This window comes from Zalophus californianus, chromosome 9, assembly GCF_009762305.2.
Source record: "Zalophus californianus isolate mZalCal1 chromosome 9, mZalCal1.pri.v2, whole genome shotgun sequence".
NCBI lineage: Eukaryota > Metazoa > Chordata > Mammalia > Carnivora > Otariidae > Zalophus > Zalophus californianus.
This window is the reverse complement of record NC_045603.1, coordinates 100,668,485-100,690,233: the sequence shown is the minus strand read 5'-3', so window position 1 is coordinate 100,690,233 and position 21,749 is coordinate 100,668,485. Positions and strand designations below refer to the sequence as shown.

General features: G+C 48.7%; 1 protein-coding gene and 1 long non-coding RNA gene across 2 annotated transcripts in view; one reads left to right on the top strand and one right to left on the bottom strand.

Moving 5' to 3' along the window:
- Window positions 1-18,703, top strand: part of CCND2 (cyclin D2) — a 29,799-nt gene extending 11,096 nt beyond the window's left edge. Inside the window, exons 4-5 of the mRNA XM_027591956.2 lie at window positions 3,633-3,781; window positions 13,276-18,703. Coding sequence (XP_027447757.1) covers window positions 3,633-3,781; window positions 13,276-13,425 — 299 coding nt within the window. The 3' untranslated portion in view covers window positions 13,426-18,703. The remainder of the gene's footprint in view (window positions 1-3,632; window positions 3,782-13,275) is intronic.
- Window positions 7,223-21,749, bottom strand: part of LOC113921401 — a 32,449-nt gene continuing 17,922 nt past the window's right edge. The window contains exons 2-3 of the long non-coding RNA XR_003519668.2: window positions 11,031-11,105; window positions 7,223-10,862 (exon numbers count right to left, since the gene is read on the bottom strand). This is a non-coding gene — a long non-coding RNA (uncharacterized LOC113921401). The remainder of the gene's footprint in view (window positions 10,863-11,030; window positions 11,106-21,749) is intronic.

Sequence of the window (21,749 nt, the reverse complement as noted above, 5' to 3'; positions counted from 1 at the left end):
GGATTAATCCTTGCTGCCTGGGACAGGGAGGAACACTTGTGACGACTCTGTTGGAACCCATCACTGGTCAAGGCTGCGGAGGAAGGAGGGGTCTCAGGAAGTCACCTCGGAGGCTAAAGATAAACCCTTACTCCCTGAATATGCCTTTTGCCCCAACATATAGCTCATTGGTATTTTTGACCAAGAGATGTAGAGATTGCAGAGAGATTTTTTACTTGGTATTTTACTTTTGCTGGAATAAAATAATATGAGGAGGAACTTTTACAAAATTACTTGTATTTCTTCCATCTCAACAGTGGGTACGTTTATATACGTTTTCTGTGACTCCTCCTACTTCAGTCACATGCACGGGCGTATATGCGTTTTTATGCATCTATTTCTGGAAGGTTGTAATCTTGGTCATAGCATGCATACATGACGTTTGATTTTTCTGCTCCCCCCGCCCCCGCCCCATCCAAGTGGTAAGTTTGAACAGTTTTCAGTCCAGTTACGTAGCCAGAGTTTAAGGTTTCCAGGAGTGGCTGAGTGGGTTGGGTGAAACTTTCCATGGGTGAGTGCAGAGGTTAGGTAAGTAGAGCTAGTAAGAGGACACGACCCTTCAGATGTTTTATTCGGGTGTTTTTCTCTCTGCTGTTTCCCCTACCAACAGAGAGGGGGGTGTCCCTGAGCAGGGTCCTGGGGCAGCCCCTGAGGTCGTGCAGAACTGTCACTGCTCTCTGTGGTGAGAGAGGCCTTGTGACTCCCCGGCCAGTGGAAGCCATGCTCCGTTCTATTGATGCTTGCTTCTTTTCTTGGGAGTGGTTCTCATTTTAGAGCCTTAAGGAAGAGCAAAATAGAGCTGGAAAGCGCCTGGGGGATTAGCCAGCCTTTGACCTAAACCACGAAGAAAGAAATACATTTTATAACACAACTCAGGATATACATAAATGGACATCAAACTGCTACGAAAGTTTCTCAAGACAGTATTTACTCTTACTACATGATTACTTCCTGATACTTTCTATCCTGTTCAGTTAAACAGCAACAAAAACAACCCACCACCGGGTTTCATGACCCAACAGTGAGCTGCAACTAGAAGCTAGAAAAACACTGATCCAGCCCCACCCTTTATTAGACAAACGGAGTGCCAGGGGCTGGGGGAGGAAGTGACTCACCCAAGGTCCCACAGTCACACCGGGCTTGTAATGCTAATGTCACCTTTGGACTTAACCGGAGGAGAGCCTCGCAGTTGCTCGGGAATCTCAAGGAAGACTGTGCTTTGCTACCGCGGTGGGTGGCAGAGGGGCAGCGTAGTGGTCGCCCGGCTTCCCGCAGCTCTTTCCTGGTGGGGGGAGCACTACCCGGCCTGCGCAATGCTCCCCATTTCTGGGACACAGGCGACAGTATCCCCGGGAGGATGCCCCTCAGCATTTTCCTAGCAAAACAAGAAAGGGGCGAGGTATAGTCCTTCTGGCAACTTTAGCCCCTGCTGCACCCAGGGACCACCCGTATATACCCCCTGGCTTCCAGAAGTTAATTAGTTTGCTAAAATTAGGAGTCACTTTTGCGTGCAGTGGGACAACAAAAGCTAGGCATGTGTGAGGTGTGCTTCCTGGTCGGAGGCCTGGGACAGAGGAAAGGGAGGGCCAGGGATATCCTCCTGTCGTTCCCTGCCAGAGGCTCCCACCCAGGTCCTTTATGGGCCCAAGGCCATGGGCTGGCTGCCTTGTCTGCATTATGAATGTCACAGGGGGAAGCTAACGAGGTTATTGGGCAGAGAAACACTCCTGTGAGCCCATGTGGAGGAGACCTACAGCAGAGCGGGATGCAGGGAGGCCGCCTTTGGCACCATCCATGGGGATAGAGAAGGCACGGGAGGAGTTAGTAGACAAGTGGACGGCAGGCTTGGGGCAGAACGCTGTGATACACATCCCTCAAGAGGTAGAAATGGTGAGTGGGCTAAGGAGAGAAAGCCAAGGAGAAAGACAGAATGACAGAAGGCCAGGCTTGCTCTGTTCATGGGATTCGGCCAAGATGGGAGGTGTGTGCATGGTTCAGTGAATCAGCCGTGTTGCTACGAACACCACCAACTTGCTGCTGGACAATGGGGTCACCTATCAAAGTGCTTTAACGGAATATGTGGCTTAATAGGGCATTGGACAGGAAGAAGGGGAAATATTATGTTACACTGTTTTTATAGTTCAGGAAGAAGGGAAAATGTTATGTCACATTGTTTTTACAGCTCAGTCTAATGGTGGTGCTGTAAATTGAAGTGTGACCCATGCCCTCCCTCTGTACCTCCCTCCTGCCTCCGCCCTTCCCCCCCCCCCCCCCCCACAGGTATAGGCAGTAAACTCTGGAGTAATGCTAGAACCAGAGGTAGCACATTGTGGAGGATTTGCTCCACTCCGGGACTGACTAAAATGAGTGTTGGAGTAACCTCTTTACCATATCAGCACAAGGAGTGGGAAAGGGCACTTTCAGCTCTCAGAAGCCTGCCCTTTCTCATCCACCACATGGGGGTAATTGTGCGCAGCTTATATGGTGGTTGTGTGAATTAGCTGGCATATAACTCAGACGGGACTGTACACGTGGGTCATTAGCAGCTATTAGAGGGCAGCAACAGAAGTCAGGTGCGGGTGTCCTTCTGTCCTCCTGATAACTGGGAAGTAGGTGATCTTGGTCACCCAGCCTCTTTGCGGGAGCACTCAGAGGAACCTGAGGGGTTTGGTCTCCCAAGCTGAGGAGCATATGAGCATAGGAAGATGCCCTCTGTTTGCTTTTGGAGAAATGAAAGTGGATGAGTGTTTGAGCTCCTTAAATTTATCCTCATTTTGTACTTCTCTTTAGCAAACCACTCTTTTTTTCCAGCAAGAAAATAGGACCTTTGGGCCCAAGAGCCATAAAATCTAACCAAGTCATCCATCTGATTAGGATGCAGTGGTTAATACTGGTTAATACCTGCTTTCTCTGTCCTCATGTTCTAAGGGTCCTTGGCATTGGGCTAGAAGTTGGGGATTTGTGTGAAACTTGGCCCTTATCCCCTTGATTACTGCTTCTCTCGCTTCCTTTTTTTTTTTTTAAATGAAGTCATCTTTTGTTTTGTGCCATATTAGTCCTTGTTGACTGTCCACAAAATAATAGGGCAAGATCACATCAGGATTATTGTTCTTCATAAAATTTTACTTGCTTATGCTTTTCCTGCCTGCCACCACCTAGATCCCTTGGTCTGTCTCACTTGTATGGCACATAAGTTACCTTGTCTGGACTCATCTCAGACGTCCCTGCCCTGCTCCTGCCATGACCCCCAGAGGAGAATGTACCCCACTCACCTTCCTGCCCCTTGCACATGTGCTAACCCCAGGACTGTGGGGGCCTGGATCTCCCCTCTGAGAATTTACTATGTGCACTCAGATAAGCTCTCCACCTTCTCTGCCTCTGTCTCCCCATTTTGGCTCCGGGCCCGCCACAGTGACGGCAAATAAAGAAAGGGTGTCTTGTGAAGGAAGACTCGGGAGAGGACGTGTCTGTAGGGTGAGGGGTCACCTGTACAGCTGACTTTTCACCATCCTATTTCTGAGTACCTTCAGGCTGGGGAGCCCCGCGAGCCAAGTGCTTCCCGGGCCTTGACCTTCGGCCTCTCGTCCTCACAGATTTTAAGTTCGCCATGTACCCGCCATCGATGATTGCAACTGGAAGTGTGGGAGCTGCCATCTGTGGACTCCAGCAGGATGAGGACGTGAGCTCGCTCACTGGCGATGCCCTGGTCGACCTGCTGGCCAAGATCACCAACACGGATGTGGTAGGTGGACGCCATCTTCCTGGTTAAAACCAGATGTCTCTTTTCTCGGCTCAGGGAAAGAGACACTTGGCTTGATGATAATGTGTTGGAGGTATTTTTTTTGTTGTTGGTCGCGGTTTCTGTTTTCCAAGATCAACATCCAAGATAGTACAACATTCAATAGATGAGGCTTCCTCCTCAGGGTTTGAAAGCCTGTGTGCCGTAAAACAGAGAAAAGAGCCTAGCTAGCAGATGCAAGGTGGGAGGAGGGCTGTTTACTAGTTTTCCTTTGTGGTGTGGGCTTCCCCGTGGGTCTGAAATGCTGCTCGTTTCCATTTATATTCGTGTCCTCGGGCTGTCTCTCCCCCACAGTGTCGCGCTCTGCTTATACCCACTCAGGCGGAGACACCGTGGAGAGAGGGCTGGAGCCTGGCTCCACTGCGCTGGGGGCGGTGGGGGTCCAAGAGGTGCCCCACCTCGAGCGCGGTGTCTGGCCTTGACACACCTCTCAACCCCACCTGCCTCTCACTTCCCTTTTGTTTAATGTGGTAATGGATTAAGAAGTACTGCTAAAAGAATAAAGAGCCATAGTAATTCAAGGAACTATTATTAGCTATAGGTTTTTCCATCCTTGTGCCCCGTGGACCGCCCAGAGGCTTGCCAGAATATGAAGCTCCCTAGAAGAAAGGTCTTGAGAGACCAGGGTCAAGTGAGGCTCTGATTCAGCTGGTAGGAAATTGCAGTCCTTAGAAGGTCCGAGCCAGGGTGGCTCTGAGAGGTCAGAGAGGCCGCTCCTGCGTCTTCCAGCGTCTTCCAGCGGGAGGCTCTCCACGGGAGGTGCAGAGAGGGCTGAGGTAGCCAGCTGAAGGAGGGGGAGGGCAGTAGCAGAGCTGGGGCTAGAACCCGGAAGCTCCAGCTCCCCGCCTGGAAACGTTGCACTCCACTCTTGCTGTAGTTCCTGACTCTTTTTGTTTGCGAAAGGCCTCTGCTTTGAAGACAACTGGCCTGTCAGCTGCGAGGCCCTCATGTGTCACCATGGAGAGGCTCAAGATGCAGGGGGACTTCACCGTGCCCCCCCTCTGGATGTTCCAGGGAGATTCCGAATGCCCTGCTGTGGGAATAGATTGAGTCAAGCGATAACGTGGCTTACAGGCCCATCGGGGATGCTGAACAGAACGTTGACAACTCCGAGAGCCTAAGGCTGCAGCTTGCTGGCTTTCTCACCTCCCCACCTGTATTTTGCCTTGGCCTTTATTACCATCTCAAGGAAGTGGTGCAGGGAGGTGGTGAAGGGCCTCATGGAACAAACCCAGGGTCCTATTCTGAAGCAGTTCTTAGATGTGCTTTTCAAATTCTAGGTCCAAAACATAGGCTTTTCACAAAGACCTGTGCTACCATGTACTACATGGTTTCCGAAACACAGATGGCGAAGATCCTTCCAGCGTGCTTCATGTGAAGAGTGCTTTTCCCATCCTCCAGAGGCAAATCTGGGTCAGAACTTAACGTTTATAGAAATGATAAGCTTCCTTCCTTTTCTGAGTATCTCCTATTAAGGCTGCCTTACAAAAAGGACTCCCAACGGCAACGAGCTTAAGACAGGCTCTTCCTCAACCCCCAGAGACAAAGATGTCAGTGACAACAGTTTGACCCCCAGGCACTGTAACCTCTTTCAGATATTTCTAGACCTGCCCTGACTGGCTGGTGGCTCCATGGGTCTCTGGCCTTCTCCCACGTGTCCCTTTATCACCCCTTACTGGTTTCACATGGACAGAGGTCACTCCGGAAGTGTCAGCCGCTTTTCAAGACTGCAAACCATTTCTCCTCTTATACTAGGGAAACCGCTTGCCTCTTTCAGATACTATGTAGCCAGTGCATCCGAGGTAGCCATCAGACTGGGTCAAATGGATACAAAAGCCATCAGCCTGGGTCAAATGGATACTAGAGGTCTCCTATGTCTCCCAGCTGTGGAACTGGAGACGCATGTGTGCGCCGTTCTTACCAGCGGGCCTCTGGTTCAACATTTTAATATTAACAACCAAGCTGAACAGAGGAGAATGTAAACTCCGTAGCACTTTTTCAGATAAAAGTCTGAGACCTCTGTGAGTTCTAAGCTTACCTCTGGGCCCCAGAGGCTTGCTCACTCTCCCCCTAGGAATGTTCTTAGTAAAAAAGCTTGAGCAACATTGGGCAAGGCTGGCCACCTGTGCCTGACTTGCAAGTGCTATAGGTCTCCTCCCATCCGTCAGGCCATGTTCTCTGAAGTACTGAGGCTCAGAGTGAAGGAAAAGAAAAGCACTGGAATTCAGAAAGCATTAGTATCTGGAGGGAGGCAGGTTTTGCTTCCTGAGCCCATTTACCATTTCGTGAGTCAAGAAGTGATGTGTTGCAAGCACTTACTCTCCATTCATTTCTGGAAGTATTTATTAAAGGCTCACTTGTTGCAGACTTGCATGATGAACAAGGCATGGATGGAACCAAGGCAGAAATTGGGACGGGTGGGTCATGTATGGAAAATAGGAGATGATCTCCTGACTTCAAGGAACTCGGCAACTGTAGGGGAAATCAAAAGCAAAGCATGCAAAATCCTAGCAAATGAAGATCATCAGCAAATGAATGCTGAAGTGTTATGAACTATAAATGTGGGAGAAAAGCAACCCAGAGGAAGAAGCTCGCTAGGCCTAATGTGAAATGCAGGCCTCCTGGAAGAGGGCACTTGGCAACAGAAAATGTCCTTGGAACGGAGAAACAAAATGTGGTATGTATATGCAGTGGAATATTAGTCTGCCTTAAAAAGGAAGCAAAATCCTGACACGTGCTGCAACATGGATGAGCCTTGAAAACATGCTAAGTGAAAGAAGTCAGACCTGAAGAGACACATATGTGGGGCCACTTATAGGAGATACCTCGCATAGTGGAGTTCATGGAGACAGAAAGTAAAATCGGGGTTACCAGGGCCCAGGGGGTGGGAGGAATGGGGAGTTCTTTAATGGGTATGGAGTTTCACTTTGGGATGATGAGAAAGTTCTGGAGATGGATGATGGAGATGGTAGCATGACCAAGGGAATATACTGAATGCCACCGTACACCTAAAAATGGTTTCCATGGTAAAATGTTATGTTCAGTTTATTTTGCCACAATTAGAACACACACACACACACACACACACACACACACACACACACACAATATGCTTTCAGACCCACACTCTGAAATGCCCACAGGATTGTGTTGAACTCTCCCATGGAGAAGTCAGGTGCCCAGGACCATGTTCTATTAAAGCTGGCTCCAGCAGAATAGGACAAATGGGAACCAGGACCTGGTGTCCCTACAGTTCTGTGCCTGCCCCGTGCACCTTGCTATTTGTGGTTTCCTCGAGCTGATGGTGTTCTCTCTCCATGCATTGTCAGGGGTCGGACTGGGGAAAGCGGGTCCCCTGGATTCCTATGAGACAGGCAGACAAGTTTCTCCGGCTCACTAGCCAGCGGCAGATAGCTTTGATCGGAGGGACCCAGGCAGCTCTGAGAAAGTCGGTCTTTGTTGCTCCGTCTGGTTGCCAAAATAAACCAAAATGCTTCATTCCAAAGAGAAAGCTGAGTGAGAAGCCTGACAGTTTTACAGGGAATAAAAGTCTCAGAGGGTGGTATATTTTAAGTACTTTTTCCTCCCAGTCATAAGTGTTGCTAAAAACAGACGCCAGCCAGCGAGGCGGTGCTGGCTTTGGGGAAACTTCTACCGGGGCTTCCGTTGCCAAGGGTGAGTTTGAGAGGAGGGCTTGAGCGTCCTGGTTCCCCGGTGAACCTTTCCCTGCTCCGCCGGGCAGACTCGGGGTTCCTCTTCCGTCCCCTCGGCACTCGGCTCGTGCTTTGTGCCAGCATTTATCTCAGCGTTCCTTGTCTATAGAGCCTCTTGAACAGGACCCAACTTTTACTGTGCTCTTTATCCAGAGCCCCTGGCAGAGGCTTGGGAATGATGCTGAAGAGAGGGAGGGAAGCCGGAAGGAAGGAACGGAGGACACAAAGGCCAGGCATATGGGCTTAGAGTGTGTTTCTGAGTCTTTGGTCTCCCCAGGTCTTTGGGAAAGCCCTATAAGCCTTAATTTACACACCAAGGTCCTGAGCAAAACACATCACCTTCACGTGACACAGTTTTACAAACTGATAAAAACGCAGGAGTCAGGCTCACGGGCCGTGACCTTGCTGTGAAGCTATTGGGAGATAATTTGACGGAGGCAGACGCTAGTTCCCTGGTCCCTATATTCCTCCTTTTCTACCTTGGTTACGTTAAAACTCTGTCTCGTACTTAAATAGCACGCAGAGAAGATTCAGTATACCCCTGCGTTAGGGTCATCCTGGCATGTTAGGATCATGGTCGCCAGTGAGCTGTTGAAAACCCATTCGCTGTGCAGGGGAGGAAGTCTTGATTTTGACTACATGCTCTGGTCCGGGTCCCCAGCCCTGTGTCTCTGTCCTCCTCAGTGAGAGGCACCGACCCGCTCACGGCACACCTTCTCCTGAGGGCCCCTGTACGGCTGGGGCTGTCCTTTGTGGACCTGACGGGGCCTGTGGTCAAGGACCTTGTGAAGAGTGGCCGGAGGGGAAGCTGGGCGCGGGGAGGGGGACGGAATCGAACTGGAGGCTCATGCTTCCCTCTCCTGCCTTATTTCTTCTGCGGGCTTCATTTGGTATGCAAGGAAATAAGCCAAACAGCCTGTGAAGAAAGGAAGAATGAGATAGTTTCCTAAGTTGTCTCTGCCTGAGTTGGCCGCGGGTCTGGGGCTCATTCAGCCCTTTGTCCCCCTGTTGAGTGCAGTGCGTGTGTGGTGACAATGGCGTGATGCAGTTACACTGGGGGCTAATGGTAGGAGTTCCGTCAGCCCATTCATGGAGGCCGAGGAGGGTGCAGGGCGCAGAGCCCGAGCCAGCACGCAGAGGAAGTCGGAGGCCCGTGTAACGAGCTGGAGATCACAAACACTGCTGTCAGGGCTCCGGGCTGGGGGGCAGGGGCCAGGGAGGGAGCCGATCATCATCGGAGTTGGAGGTTTGCCCGACCTCCAGCACTGTGGAGTGCCACCTGTCCAGGCTGACAGACGAGCATTATGGCTTTCCTTTTAATCAGCTTAATTCGGGGCATCTTAACACAATGACCGGTGCTTTTGGAGGCTGCCGGAAAGCAGAGGTCCCAGAGCTGCTGCATTTTGCATGCATGTAGCATCTTTTCACTGGACGAGCTGTCCGGTGCCCCCCCCCTCCCCTGCCCACCAGCCCCTTGGGGCTACGTCTCCCTTTCTTGGAGAGTCTCTGCCCTGTATGTCTTTCCTTAGAGCTGGGAAGAAGCAGAGGGTCTTAGGGGAAAGAGTTCTGAAGCTGGAGGCTTGCCCGTTTAAAGCCAGGCTTAGCTTTTAACTCGAAGGAACCGGGGGACAAGCCAGTTTCAGTTCCGTTCTCTAGCCGTACAATGAGGGCGTGTGGCTGTTTGAACCCCAGAAGCCGTTCAGACCCCCAAATCCCCCGACTCTGTAATTGCCTCTGTGTGGCGTCTTGTGATTCTGCCCTTTGGAAATACTATGGATTCTGCTCTTCCCCAGCTTTGCCTCCTTTCCGGGCCCTTGAACTGGCCCCCCCCCTCTTTATTTCCTTCTCTCAGCTTGACCTTCCAGCACCAGCAACCCTGCTGGGTTTGAGGCACGTTCCCCCTCTCCAGGTCACCGCTCCTGCCACCCCAGTCCCGTGTGCCGTCCTGCCCTGCTGCTTGGGAGAGTGGGAGCTCCTTGGGCGGGAACGGGGCTGTGTGGGGTGGGCATGTCTGGCTCAGGTAACAGCACCACCACACATTTCCTTCTCCCTTCACTTTCCATCAGCTCACAGAAAATTCTTGTGCTCTTTGCAAGTCCAAGGATGGTTCCTAACAATGCTAAAGGAGGGTATTAAAATACAGGGAGTGAGTTCTGTCTCCAGGAAGGGGGCGTGATGATGTCTCTGTCTTCACCATCACAGAGTAGACTGTTTGACATGGTTCTTGCAAGACAGACACTTGCCCTTAAGTTTTTTTATCCAGTTAAGGATGGGTGATCTGCACTTAAAACTCAAGCTGATCATAGCCGAGCTGTGAAGAAGGGGAACCTGAAGGAGTGGTAGGCCGAGGCCCCAGAGAGCTTTCCAGGAGTGAGGGACATGATTGAGCCCAGGGAGGGTTAGCTTCCCGCTCTGTCCCACGTGAATCTAGAAGCGAGCCGGGGATGGAGTTCAGGGTCCCTCATTTCTGGGGTAACTGCTATAGTCATTTATCTCTTCAAGTAGGAGGTATCAAAGATCAAGAGCCTGGCCATCATCAGTCATGATTTAGACTGAAATGAAAACAGGGCCGAGGAAAGTGCTTTACATGAAACCTTCCTTTATTTTATTCAGGAAGGCCGGTATGTGTGTTCTTGGCTGGAACTTACATAAATGTGACACTTGAGGCATGTTATCTTCAGTCCCATGGCTCTGAAAGTCCAGTAGAAGTGACTGTCCAAGGTCCCAGCCTTCCCTGTAGGAATTTTTCTAGAACCATTCTTTGAGGTTTCAGGCTGCTGGAAGGGAAGGCTGAATGCCAGAAACAGTAGAATCGCCGGCGTCCCAAAAGCGAAGACTCTAATATGGCCCCAGATCAGGTCCTTTCGCTTTCTTGAGCTTTGTCTCCTTGTGTGGAGGACGATCTTTCTCAGGGATGCTGGTGTGGCTAATGCAGTGATAATCATGGAGTCCTGCGTTGGTCATATTTTTGGGGTGGAAGGTGGGCTGACCTTGATGACCTCCCCCTGGCACTGAAATACAGCCTCAGAGGAAGGAAAGCTGGACAGAATCGGCCGGAGGCACTAGGGCTCTTAGTGGTGGGCAGGGTCTTCCACACGACCTTCACCTTCATGTCAGGGAGTCTTCACCAAATGGCTGTGCCATGGGAAACCGTCTTGTTAAAGAGGCCTCGTTGCTGACACCTGACTGGCATTTCTTTTTGAATTTAGTGGTTCAGAGCTATTGTCTGTCCCTCCCCTACACACACAGTCCCTCAATCAGCTGAGAATCCTGCCATCCTCTTTAGAGAACAAAAGCCCTTTATGCCACACCTGAAATTAATAGAACACGTACGTTAATAATACTTCGGGGGGGAAAAAAAGCTCTTTATGCCCTATGCTTTGGATAGGATTTGTCCTCCATGGAGGCAAGCATGTGGGTACCGTCCCTGTGGTATGGAGGGTTCTGACCCATTCCCCCTGCCTCCTTTTAAACATAACCTTCACCAGCTCCTGAAGGACCTCTGTAGCGGAGGGGCATCCCATCACAACTGGCTGGATTCAACTCTTTATTCCCTGCGAGAAAAAAGAAAGAGGAAACTAATATTCATTTCAATTCTGCAGCCCCTCATTTCTCAGTGAGGAGTTCAGGGGAATGAGGGAGGGCAGAGGGCGCCCGAGACATGAGACAGGGCTTTTGAGGATAGTGTTATGCCACCAACATGGCTTCTCAGAACAAGTCGGCTTCTTCAGATGGTGCTCAAATGGAGAACAAGCCACCTACTCTGGCTTTGGAAGGAAAACTGACCGTGGGCCCCACTGTCCACCTCTGATGCACGACCTTCCCAAGGAGAGTTGAGAGTTGTTTACCTATAGTCGTTTGTTTGCCTTGTTTGCCCACACCAGCTTTATCTTTATTTAAGATCAGTTTTCTTTATCGATTGTAAGGCTTTCGGGTTTTCTGATATCTTCTACTGAAATGGAAATGCCCTTAGAAACGTTATGCCTTTAGCCTTCGCCCCGAGCTCACGGGGCGAGTGGTGAGTGACCTGGAAGCACAACCCCTGGGCGTGGGCTTTGGAGGAGGAGCCCAGGGAAGGTTTCCTGTCGATGGTTAGGGGATCAATCGACAGGGTAGAGGATGTGGCCAGGGCATGCCACAGAAGTTTGAGAGATGTTGCCAGTCCCTGACCCTTCAGCTTGTTCAGGGTGGCCCAGAGATCTCTGAGGCTGGGTTCTGTCTGTCTTGTTCCACGATCCACCCCCAGTGTCAGACACATGGTGCTTGCCTTCAGCAATCTGGAGCAAATGCTTATCCATATCTCATCTTAAAGAAATCGAAAGAATTCTTTCAGACTCCAGGACAGGTTTCTTGTCATTCATAAGAAATGGGGTTCATTTATTGAATAGAGCACCTGAGATACATCATCTCAAGAGTTGACCATTACCCTATGAGTGTTTTTCATCCTTATTTTACAAGTTGGGGAGCAGATCCGAGAAGTGAAATGACCTCGTTGCTCCCTGCAAGTATGGTGGGCGGGTCGCAAATACTATCTCCCTGTTTTCATTTGTCTTGCATGCTGGGTGATACTCCATCTCTGCCCTTAGCAATCTGCGGCTGTTGTTCCTAATCTTCAGTTTCGTAAAAAGCTGTAGTTTGAAACGTGGAATGGACAAGATAGGAATGGAACATTGGGGGCCATGGAAACTGTGTCCCTGAGTAGTTCAGTCCAACTTTATTTTAGATCTTCAGAAAATAAAGATAACGCTTTTGTGCTTGGCAAACAGTAGCCTCCAGGCAGTGAGAATTGCACAGTGAAACAAACAACAAGGGAAGCCTAGATTAAGCTGTGGGAAGACGCAAGCGGAGTCGATTTAACATGTTTTCCATATGTAGATGCTGCTTGAGTGCAGAAACAGAGCATTGCAGAGGAGAGGCGGGGAGCATATCTGCTAAGAGCGATTCTCTTTAGCCCACTTGCCGCTAGGAGCCAGCCCCTCCCTCGTGACACCCATGAATTGCCGTGCATTCCACGGCACCCCGCTAACCAGAAGCTTCTGCCTGGGGCAAACTTACTCTGAATTTTCCCTACCAAATATAGACTAATATCAAACAATGTTGCAAATTCTTACTTACTCCCAAATTGGACAGTTGCAAAGTCCAGAGTTCTGTCAACATTCCGTGTTGTAGTAATATGAGAATTGAGGGTGGTTAAGTAAAGCTGAATACCGGGCGTTTTTCTTTTTAAGAACCTCCGCGGTTTCTGAGTACAGTTCAGTGCACTCTCTTCTCATCCATCCCTCTGGTGCCACACCTGCCTGACTCTGTGGCTCTGTCTGCGGTGCTGGACTTTGCCGTTTTCTCTGTCACCTCCCACAGTCCACAAGCAGAAAGCCCCCAGTTGGCGCTGGGGTTACCGGGTGCGGCGTGTCTGTAAAGGGCTCAGCATCTTGGCCAGATTCTCATGTGTGTTTGTCTCAGCTGGGCTTCTGCTAAAAATACCGATTCTGTTTTGATTGATCTGGAATGGGCCGGGATTCTGCATTTTCAACAAGGGGGTGCCGATGCTGCCGGCTGTGGACCCCACTTGGAGCAGTGTGGTCCCACAGCTCTGCCGGAGCACATCTTTCTACTGGGAAACCGGCATGAAGCCCGCGAGGCTTCCATTGTGTATATTTTCTTCATAAATGCTGTGCACACTGTTGATCTTGCTAACAGCTCTGGTCTGACCCCCTCTCCTTCTAGGACTGCCTCAAAGCCTGCCAGGAGCAGATTGAGGTGGTGCTGCTCAACAGCCTGCAGCAGTTCCGTCAGGACCAGGGGGACGGGTCCAAGTCGGAGGATGAACTGGACCAGGCCAGCACCCCTACGGACGTGAGGGATATTGACCTGTGAGGACGAAGTCGGGCCGAATGGGAGAGATAGCGTTCACATCTGCTCTCTCCTTCTCTCTGGTTGTGTTTTGTTCTTTATGTTTTAGGATGAAACTTTAAAAGCAACAACAAAAAAAATTCTGCCCCCACCTAGATCATATTGAAAGATCTTTTAGAAGTGAGAGAAAAAGGTCCTATAAAAACGGAATAACTAAAAGCATTTGGTGCCTATTTGAAGTACAACAGAAGGGAATCCCTTGTATATGCGAACAGTTATTGTTTGATTATGTTAAAAGTAATAGTAAAATGCTTACAGAAAAACCTGCAGAGTAGCTAGAGAAAATGTACGCCTGCAAATATGGGAACAAATTAGAGGAGGCTTTTTTTTTTTTCATGTTATGAACTAGCATGTACACACCCCTTGTAGGATAATTTCAAGGAACTTGCGTATGCCATTTATGGCATGATTAGATTGCAAAGCAATGAACTCAAGAAAGAATTAGAAATAAGGGACACGATGGGGAGGGAGTACAAAACAATCTCTCAACCTGATTGAACCATTTTGGATGTAGAAGCACCTTTGTTCTCGACCACCTGTTTGTTACTAAGTCCGGAGCATAGCTGAATCTCTAGTTATGATCTCTTGCTGTCTACAGTAGCTGCTACCTAAAAGAGATGTTTTATTTTGCCAGTTGGACACAGGTGATTGGATTCTGGGTTTCATGTGCTTGTGACATCTTGCTTCTTCTTCCAAACATGGTTCATTGCAGACACCACCATATTTTTATCAAAAGGGGCAATCTCGCTTTGGGCCATAACCAAAACTCATATGAAATGGAGGGAGATGGAGACCAAGGGTGGGATCTGGAATGGAATATTTTCTCTTCATGTATTCAAGAGGGTAATGTGACCTTGGCATCCTTTATTAAAAAACTGATTTTTGGTGCTGATTGGCATGTCTGGTCCACAGTTTAGCATTGTTATAAACCATTCCATTCGAAAAGCACTTTGAAAACTTGTTCCCGAGGGATAGATGGGATGGTTTATGCAAGTCATGCTGAATAGACTCCTCCCTGCTTCTCCTGTGCTCCTCCCTGCCTGCCCCAAGTCGGGGGACTATTCACTTCTGGTATCTGGCATTCTCTGGTACACAGTTCTGGTATCCCTACCGGGACTCAAGAGACATCCCTTTCCACCGACATTCCCATCACAACATTCCTCCAAAAAGCCTACAAACAAAGATCTGTTACCATTTCGGTGGCAAAGAAGGATCTTAATTCCCACCTATATGCTTCTCCTCTGGACATGGAAAGAAAAGTTACTGCTGGTGCAGACAGACAGCTGAATATCAGAGTGTGGCATTTTGTTCCCTTTTCCGTTTTTTCGTTAATTTCATTGCAAAGTTGTATTCAGCGTACTTGAATTTTTTTCCTCTCCACTTCTTAGAGGCATTCAGTTAGCGAAGAGGTTGGAGCAACAACTTTTTTTTTTTTTTGCACAATTATAATTGACAGGTAATGAAGCTATTAAAATATTTGCCTTTTTAAGTTAGAAAGAAAAAATCAGAACAGGGCTGCTTTGAAGAATTATTTTATACACAGATTCTGCCTTGTTTCGTAGTATGAGGGTTGAAGATGGAGAAAAATCTAAGGGTCTCTTATTTTTCAGTTTATTGTGTTCAGTTTTTTATGATTATTTTTTTTTTTGCGCTGCTAAGAAGCTAAGATCATTCATCCTTATTCACATTAACAGTACCTAGCTGTAATGTTTCACAGAGTGTGCTGCTATTTTATAAACATTTTTATAATATATTATTTTACTGCTTAAATTCCAAGTCCTGAAGTAGGTGGTCAAGATAGGAGTTCTTCGTACTGGAAAAGCCCTTCCATAGTTTTTCTTCTGGTAGCGTATTCATGGTTTTTTTGTTTTTGTTTTGTTTTTTGTTTTTTCCTTTTGGTTTTCTCTCTCTCTCTCTCTCTTATCACATTCTTCAAAGACAGAGCATTCTTTACCTCAGGTTTACTGGACAAAATCAATAGCTACAAAAGAAAATGATTCACATTTTTGTTTTCATAATACCTCACAACCGCATAGTTTCTGCTTGGGAGCCGTTAGTGCGGGGAAAGGAGAAGTCGGCGAGGAGGCCGAAAGCCCCTCTCAGGTGGAGGGTGGGGTGGATTTGGCCCTTGGGTCTGACACCCAGGGACCTTTTCAGTCATGAAGGTCATTAGGCTTCCATTTTGACTCCGGTATCCTCATCATGATGGAAAAAATACAATTGAACCAAGGGATTTCCCCTCCCCCCATCCCCCAGGGCAGATGTTCAGCACAAACATTTATGCAGTGAACTAGGAAGTCATAATTTGCACTTAGGGACCAGGTATCAGGAGACAGATTGAAAAGAATTCCAGCAGGCTATTTGGAGATCCTCCTCTGTGGCCCTTTCTTTAAAGCAGGACTTTCATCTGCTTATCTCTCTTTCCCCTTCCCTGACATGGCTATCCCCAGTTTAGGATCATCTCAGAGGCTTTTCTAGGTCTGAATCTGTGGGCACATGAATCTGCCGCACACGGGATCACAAGGGTGCCTCCTCCCACCTGTCTCGCACCGCGGCCGGCCAGCCCCTCTGCTAAGTGGCACTCGGTGGTTTTCAGGTTTTAAATTGCATTGAATTGGCATGATGGGGAAAACAGGGCAGATGAGTATTGGAGTGGGAGCGGGAGGGAGGTGAAGAGGCTGCATCTCTGCAGAGATGCCATTCCGATGAGTCAGTCTCTCTTGAAGTATGTTTGGAAGGGTTCAGGATTTGGTGAGTTAGCACAACCCTAAAATTCTAGGGAGTTTCTGGTAGGACAGTGGGTGGTGAATTCTGAAGTTTTGGAGAGGAAAGCTGAGCAGCCAGTGTTTTGTCAAGAGCTCACTTTGCATAGGACGCTCTTTCAGGCCCTTGAGGAGTAACAGGGAATGGAAGGAGGCGTGGTCCCTAAGTCCTTGGGAGTCTTGGAGCCTAACGAAAGCAAGGTACAAAGTCACTTAATGGTGACTGTCCCTAAGCTCAAACAGAACCGGACGAATAAGGAAGGGAACAGGCCTACAGGCTCTCCCTGCAGTCTGCAACTTCCCAGTTTTCCTGGAGCCCTGGGTGCCACCGGGGCCTTCTGATCTTTTTCTCCTTCTGGTCCTCGGGGCCTGGTGTGATGGGAGGTGTGGTGTTGCTGATGGGAAGGTGCTAGGTTGTTTGGCTTTTCTGCCTACTCCCTCCTTAAACAAAAGAAGGAAGCTTGGATTTGTTAAAGTAGCTGATGCCCTCCCCTTAGATCTTGGTTTCCTTGGTAGGAGTTTTCGTGAGAGGGAGTTCAGCCCTCCGCCACAGATTTTTTTCTCCTTCTCACCTCCCACAAATGGGGTTCCAGACCTATTCTGGTCTTTTTTCTACTCTGTTGTCTTTCTCTCTGTTCTTCCTCCTCTCTGTGTTTTTGGTTTTTGGTTTTTTGGGTCATTGTTGTTAACTGTTTTTCTCCATCAGTGGGGGCTAAATTGTTCCCCTAAGCCTGCCAAATTTTATTCCTTCCCCTATTTTGGCCAAATCCCAGGGGGGAAAGTCCTAGTATGCCAAAAATATATGCTAAGCATAATTCAATTCCATGCAGGTTCCTACCAGCCAAGAAGCCTGCAGGTGGGAGCAGGGGGTAGGTCCCTCCTTAGAATGTCTTCCCGTGTTGACAGGAGGGCTCCTCAGAGAAGGGGGCTTGTCTCAGAGGAGGCTTTATTCTGGAACTGTCCCAGAACCCCACTGAAGAGCTCACCACGTCTCAACAGCAAGATCCCCTTTGGTCTCCGTGCTCTGTACAGGAGACTCTTGGTCTGCTGCTTTTCCCAGGCAGCCCAGGGCCAGAAGCAGCCCTTTGCCGGCAGGATGGGCTTCTCTTCAGAGGGGGTTGTAGCTTTCCTGTGGTCTGGCACCCTCCGGGCCTTTCCACACTGCCCCGGGGGAGCTCTAGCATGGAGGTGAAGAGCATGAGGCAGGATTGGACGACTTGCTCACAAGAGGGCGGGGGAAGTTTCTCTCCATGGGCCACAGGGGCAGGGCTGGGAGAAGAAAGAGACTTGCACCTTATATCATGTAAATAATGATTTTCTAGTTCAAGAAGATAATATTGGTAGTGTGGGAATGGGAGGTAGGAACGGGGAGGAAGTCTGAGTAAGCCAGTTGGCTTCTAAGCCAAAAGGATTCCTCTTTGTTTATCTTTGAGACAGTCCAACCCTGAGAATAGCTTTAAAAGGGAAATTAGTGCTGAGACAGTAAAGTCCCCTTAAGCCAACAAACCGTAGCTATAGAATGAGCGCAGGCTTCTAGCGGTGTGGGCTCCGAGCAGTTTCGAAGAGCCACTCATGCTGTCGCCCATTTGTACAAAATAGGGCAGGAAGATTCAGGAGGATGTTTATGACTTTCTCATACCACGTGGCTTTTCATGATTCTGGATTCTAAACAACCCAGAACAGTGTTTTCAGCCAGAGCTATTCTCCTACATTTGTGTCTCTCTGCTTTTAGACTTGGCTGGACTATCAGACCCGATTCTTGGCTCAGGTTTCAAGAAGCCATCAGCAAATGTACACATGCACGCTTGTCGCTGCAATGTTTATTCCTTTGCCTGCAGCCTACTTTGGGGAAAAAAAGTGCCTTACTGACTGTAGCCATTGCAGTATCCAGTGTATTTTGACAGGTGCCTGTCATAAAAAAAAAAAAAAAAAAAAAAAAAGTTTTCATTTTTTTTTTTTTTTTGATTGGTTTTTGTTTCGTACTGTTGGCCAACTCTTAAGTCCCCAGCAAATCACTGGGCCATTGGATTTTTTCCATTATGTTCATTACCCTTGTACCATGTACCTCAGATCTCTTTCTCTCTCAGTTACAGTTTCTCGTCTTGGACTTCTTTTATTATTATTATAATTTTTTTTTTTTTGCTTTAAAATGAGTGTGATGCCATATCGAGTCAATGTTATTCTCTCACAATGTACTCTATAAGAGGTGTGGGTGTTTATTTGGTCGGGATGCTAGCAAGTGCTAAAGTAGCATGATCAGTATAAACAAAAGGCTTTTGGAAGTGTGGAAAAAATGTTTTACTGGTTATGATGGTGACATGGTATAGTCAGCCGCCTTTTAAGAGGTCCTGTCTGTTCAGTGTTAAGTGATTTTAAAAAATAATGGCCTGTTATTCTGACCAGCTTAAAGATGGATTTGCAAATGGTTTTGGATGCAATTAGGTTATGCTATTTGGACAATAAACTCACCTTGACCTAAATCCTCTGGCCACTTTGACTTATTTAGAGACCAGCAGCCCTCAGAATAGAACGCGTCTTTCTCCTGTCAGAACACTGTTGGTAACAAGTGGTAGTGGCATAAAACACAAATCCTAACCTGAGAGGCACTCGACGTGTGTATCTGTGTATCTACAGTACACATAGTCGATGGCTTTTTTCTCCCTTTTGGGTCCCACGGGGAGCCGTCTCATAAACTAGATGATTCAGCCCAACTTCCTGAGGTGGGCAAGTCCCTGCTATGACGACTGGGCTTCGTTCCTGGGCCAGCTATTCACTCTTGTTGTGAGCATCTTCTGCCTTGGGAGGTGCTAGAGGCCCTGGGTGCCATCTCCAGACGGGGGGGGGTCTCTGGAGAACTCCACCTCTGTAGGTGTCTTGGCTCCAGTCTGCCGCTCCTCGCAGCTCCCCCCTGATTCCCGACCCGGTCTGTAACTCTCCTGTGAGGACTGGGCCATAAGTACCCTTGGGGGAGGGGTGGTGAGGTAGAGCCTAGGAAGCAGGTGGGCGAGTGCACACTTAAATGAATTGGCAGGCCTTGGTCCTGGCTGCTCCTCAGACCAGCCTCCTTCACAAAAGCAATGGGTAATGCAAAGGGCAATGGCGTCATAGCCATTTTGATGTTGCTATAAACACTTGTGCTCTCTGTGGTTCCCTGTTTCTCTCAAAGCCACTGGAGGCTGTTTCCCAGTTTAATTCTGTCCTGAGCTGCAACGGGTAGATTAATACTGGTCATTGGGAAAATCCACATATTCTGAACAAACTCCCCTTAACAGGATTTCTAATCTTACAAGGACCCTAGAAATTTCCCTTTGTCTCCATCCCCCACTGACAGTCACCATTCTTGGAGACAAGCAGGGATAGCTTTTTTCCTTGGGTCTCTGCCTAGTGAAGTCTGCGAGGCCTCTTGGGAGTTTCCAAGGGCCCCGGTTGCCTCTCTTAACCATCCCTGGAATTCTCTTCTGCACGACCTGTTGTACAGCCGGGTCCCTGCCCTCCCTCCCCCAACTGTTTGCCCTGCAGAATCGGTGCCTATCTGTTACTAACACTACAACACCACTCCTTCTTCCAAATGCCATCCAGGAACACCTCGGGCTTCTCCCATTCAGAACTGCAGATGTTTAGGGGTGGGAAGGGAGCAGATGCTCCATTCCATACAGCTGGCTAGTGATACTCTTCCAGAGCCGTCTCATCCTACACTTGGAAAATCTCAAACCTGAGACAAAAGTGCCCTTTTCTGGAAGTGGAAGTTAGCGATGGAGTGAAGAACTAGAAATCCCAGGTCTTTTGTGCTTAGGGCCTACTTTTGTATTTCTTACATAGCTTTCCAAAGATCTAGAACTGTTATGCAGTACACAGATGTAACACCAAAATAAAATGTTACAGCTGGCTTCGTGATACTCTCAACACACTGCCATGAAGCGAGTATTCAAAACCGAATATCATACCAGATTTTTTTCTCCCCTGCTCTCATAGCAATAACGGCACCAAAAGTGCTGGTGACTGTGGATGTGAAGGTTCAGCCTATCAGAGCTGAGCATCCACAGCCAGCACCCTTGTGTGCAGGGTCTATGCTGAGCCTTCAAGGAAAAGCCCAGAAGACAAAACCTGCACCCCGTGGTTAAGGAGCTTTCACTAGCGGAAACAAAACACAAAGCCTACAAGATTGCATGGAGCTCTGACAGCAAATGCAATGCCTATGGAGTAAATTGATACCAAAGGTGGGAGGGGACACTTTCTGAGGAGACAGTGGACAGGTTTCCTCAAGTAAATGTGTTTTAGGAAAACCCTTTTGGTAAGGTGCAGCACAGTTTGGAAACTCTATGGTAGAAACAGTTTGACCTTTTCCAAAAATAAAGGGATGGGAAGTGAATGCATAATGCAAATTAAAGAGGAAGGGAAAATATTCAAATAGCTTGAAGAACACATATGATATAATGAATCTGAAATGCCGTAAACACAGACCTTATCCTCACGAGACAGGATGAACTCAGCCACAAACACTAATTTTGGATTCCCACCTACCTAATATCTCTTAGGCTCAAATAACTAAGGGTGGCACTTTCGAGATGATGACTGGTGGCTTCCACGCTCTGGGCTCTGGGGGCCTACCCCGCACGGAAGAGGGGCGGAGTCTATCAGCTCTGACCGGAAGCTCAGTCAAGCAGCACTGGGTGGCACGAGAAGACAGCAAGACAGCTCTGCTGTCCCCTCCGACCCCACCTCATTTTCCCACTGGAGCCTTGAGTTTCTGCTTTATCTGAAACATGGCTTGCATTTCATTCATGGTGATTTGCTTTGGCTCTGGCTTTTACTTGTCACCGCCAGCCTTAAACTACCCCTCTGGCCTTCCTAGGAGTCAACATGGAGGACTAAACCTGCGGTGCTTCCTGGGAAGTCCACCAGGTGGCGCCAACACCACAGACAGGAACAACTTCCCAAAAGACCCTTTTGCAGCCCGGTGTAGGATGACTGCCCAGAAGGAACTCCGCTCTCTGGCCACCAGAGGGACCAGCAGTTTCCTCACCCGCTTCTCTCTGTTACTACTACATTCTGACTCCATCTGGGAGAAGCTGGTGCGATTCATGACTTCTGATTCTGCTCAGGGATTGGCAAACTGGTGGCCTGCAGAGACATTTAATATTTCGTTGGACTCCCACCAGGATTTAAATTGCCTTGGACTTACTTGCCAATGTAAGATGAGAGCTTTCACATAAAAGTCGGGACTTTAACTACTCTTGGAAAATCCACGTCCTGGCAACAACCAGCCTGAGGGGCAGTCGGGACTGCAGCTGAGGATGGTCTGACCCCTTCTCTGTCCCCTAGCACCCACTGAACCTGATTCACTCCTTGATGCCACCTGCATCACCTACTGCATGTCACCTGCTGCATTTGCAGCTCGGCTGCAAAAATGTGTCTGCCTTACCTGTCTGCTATGAGGTAGGACTCCTGTACGCCTCAGGTGGAGCAGAAGAGGCCTGTGATTCTCGCTCCACTTTTCTGCCCCAAATAAAGACGTCTGCTCCTCAT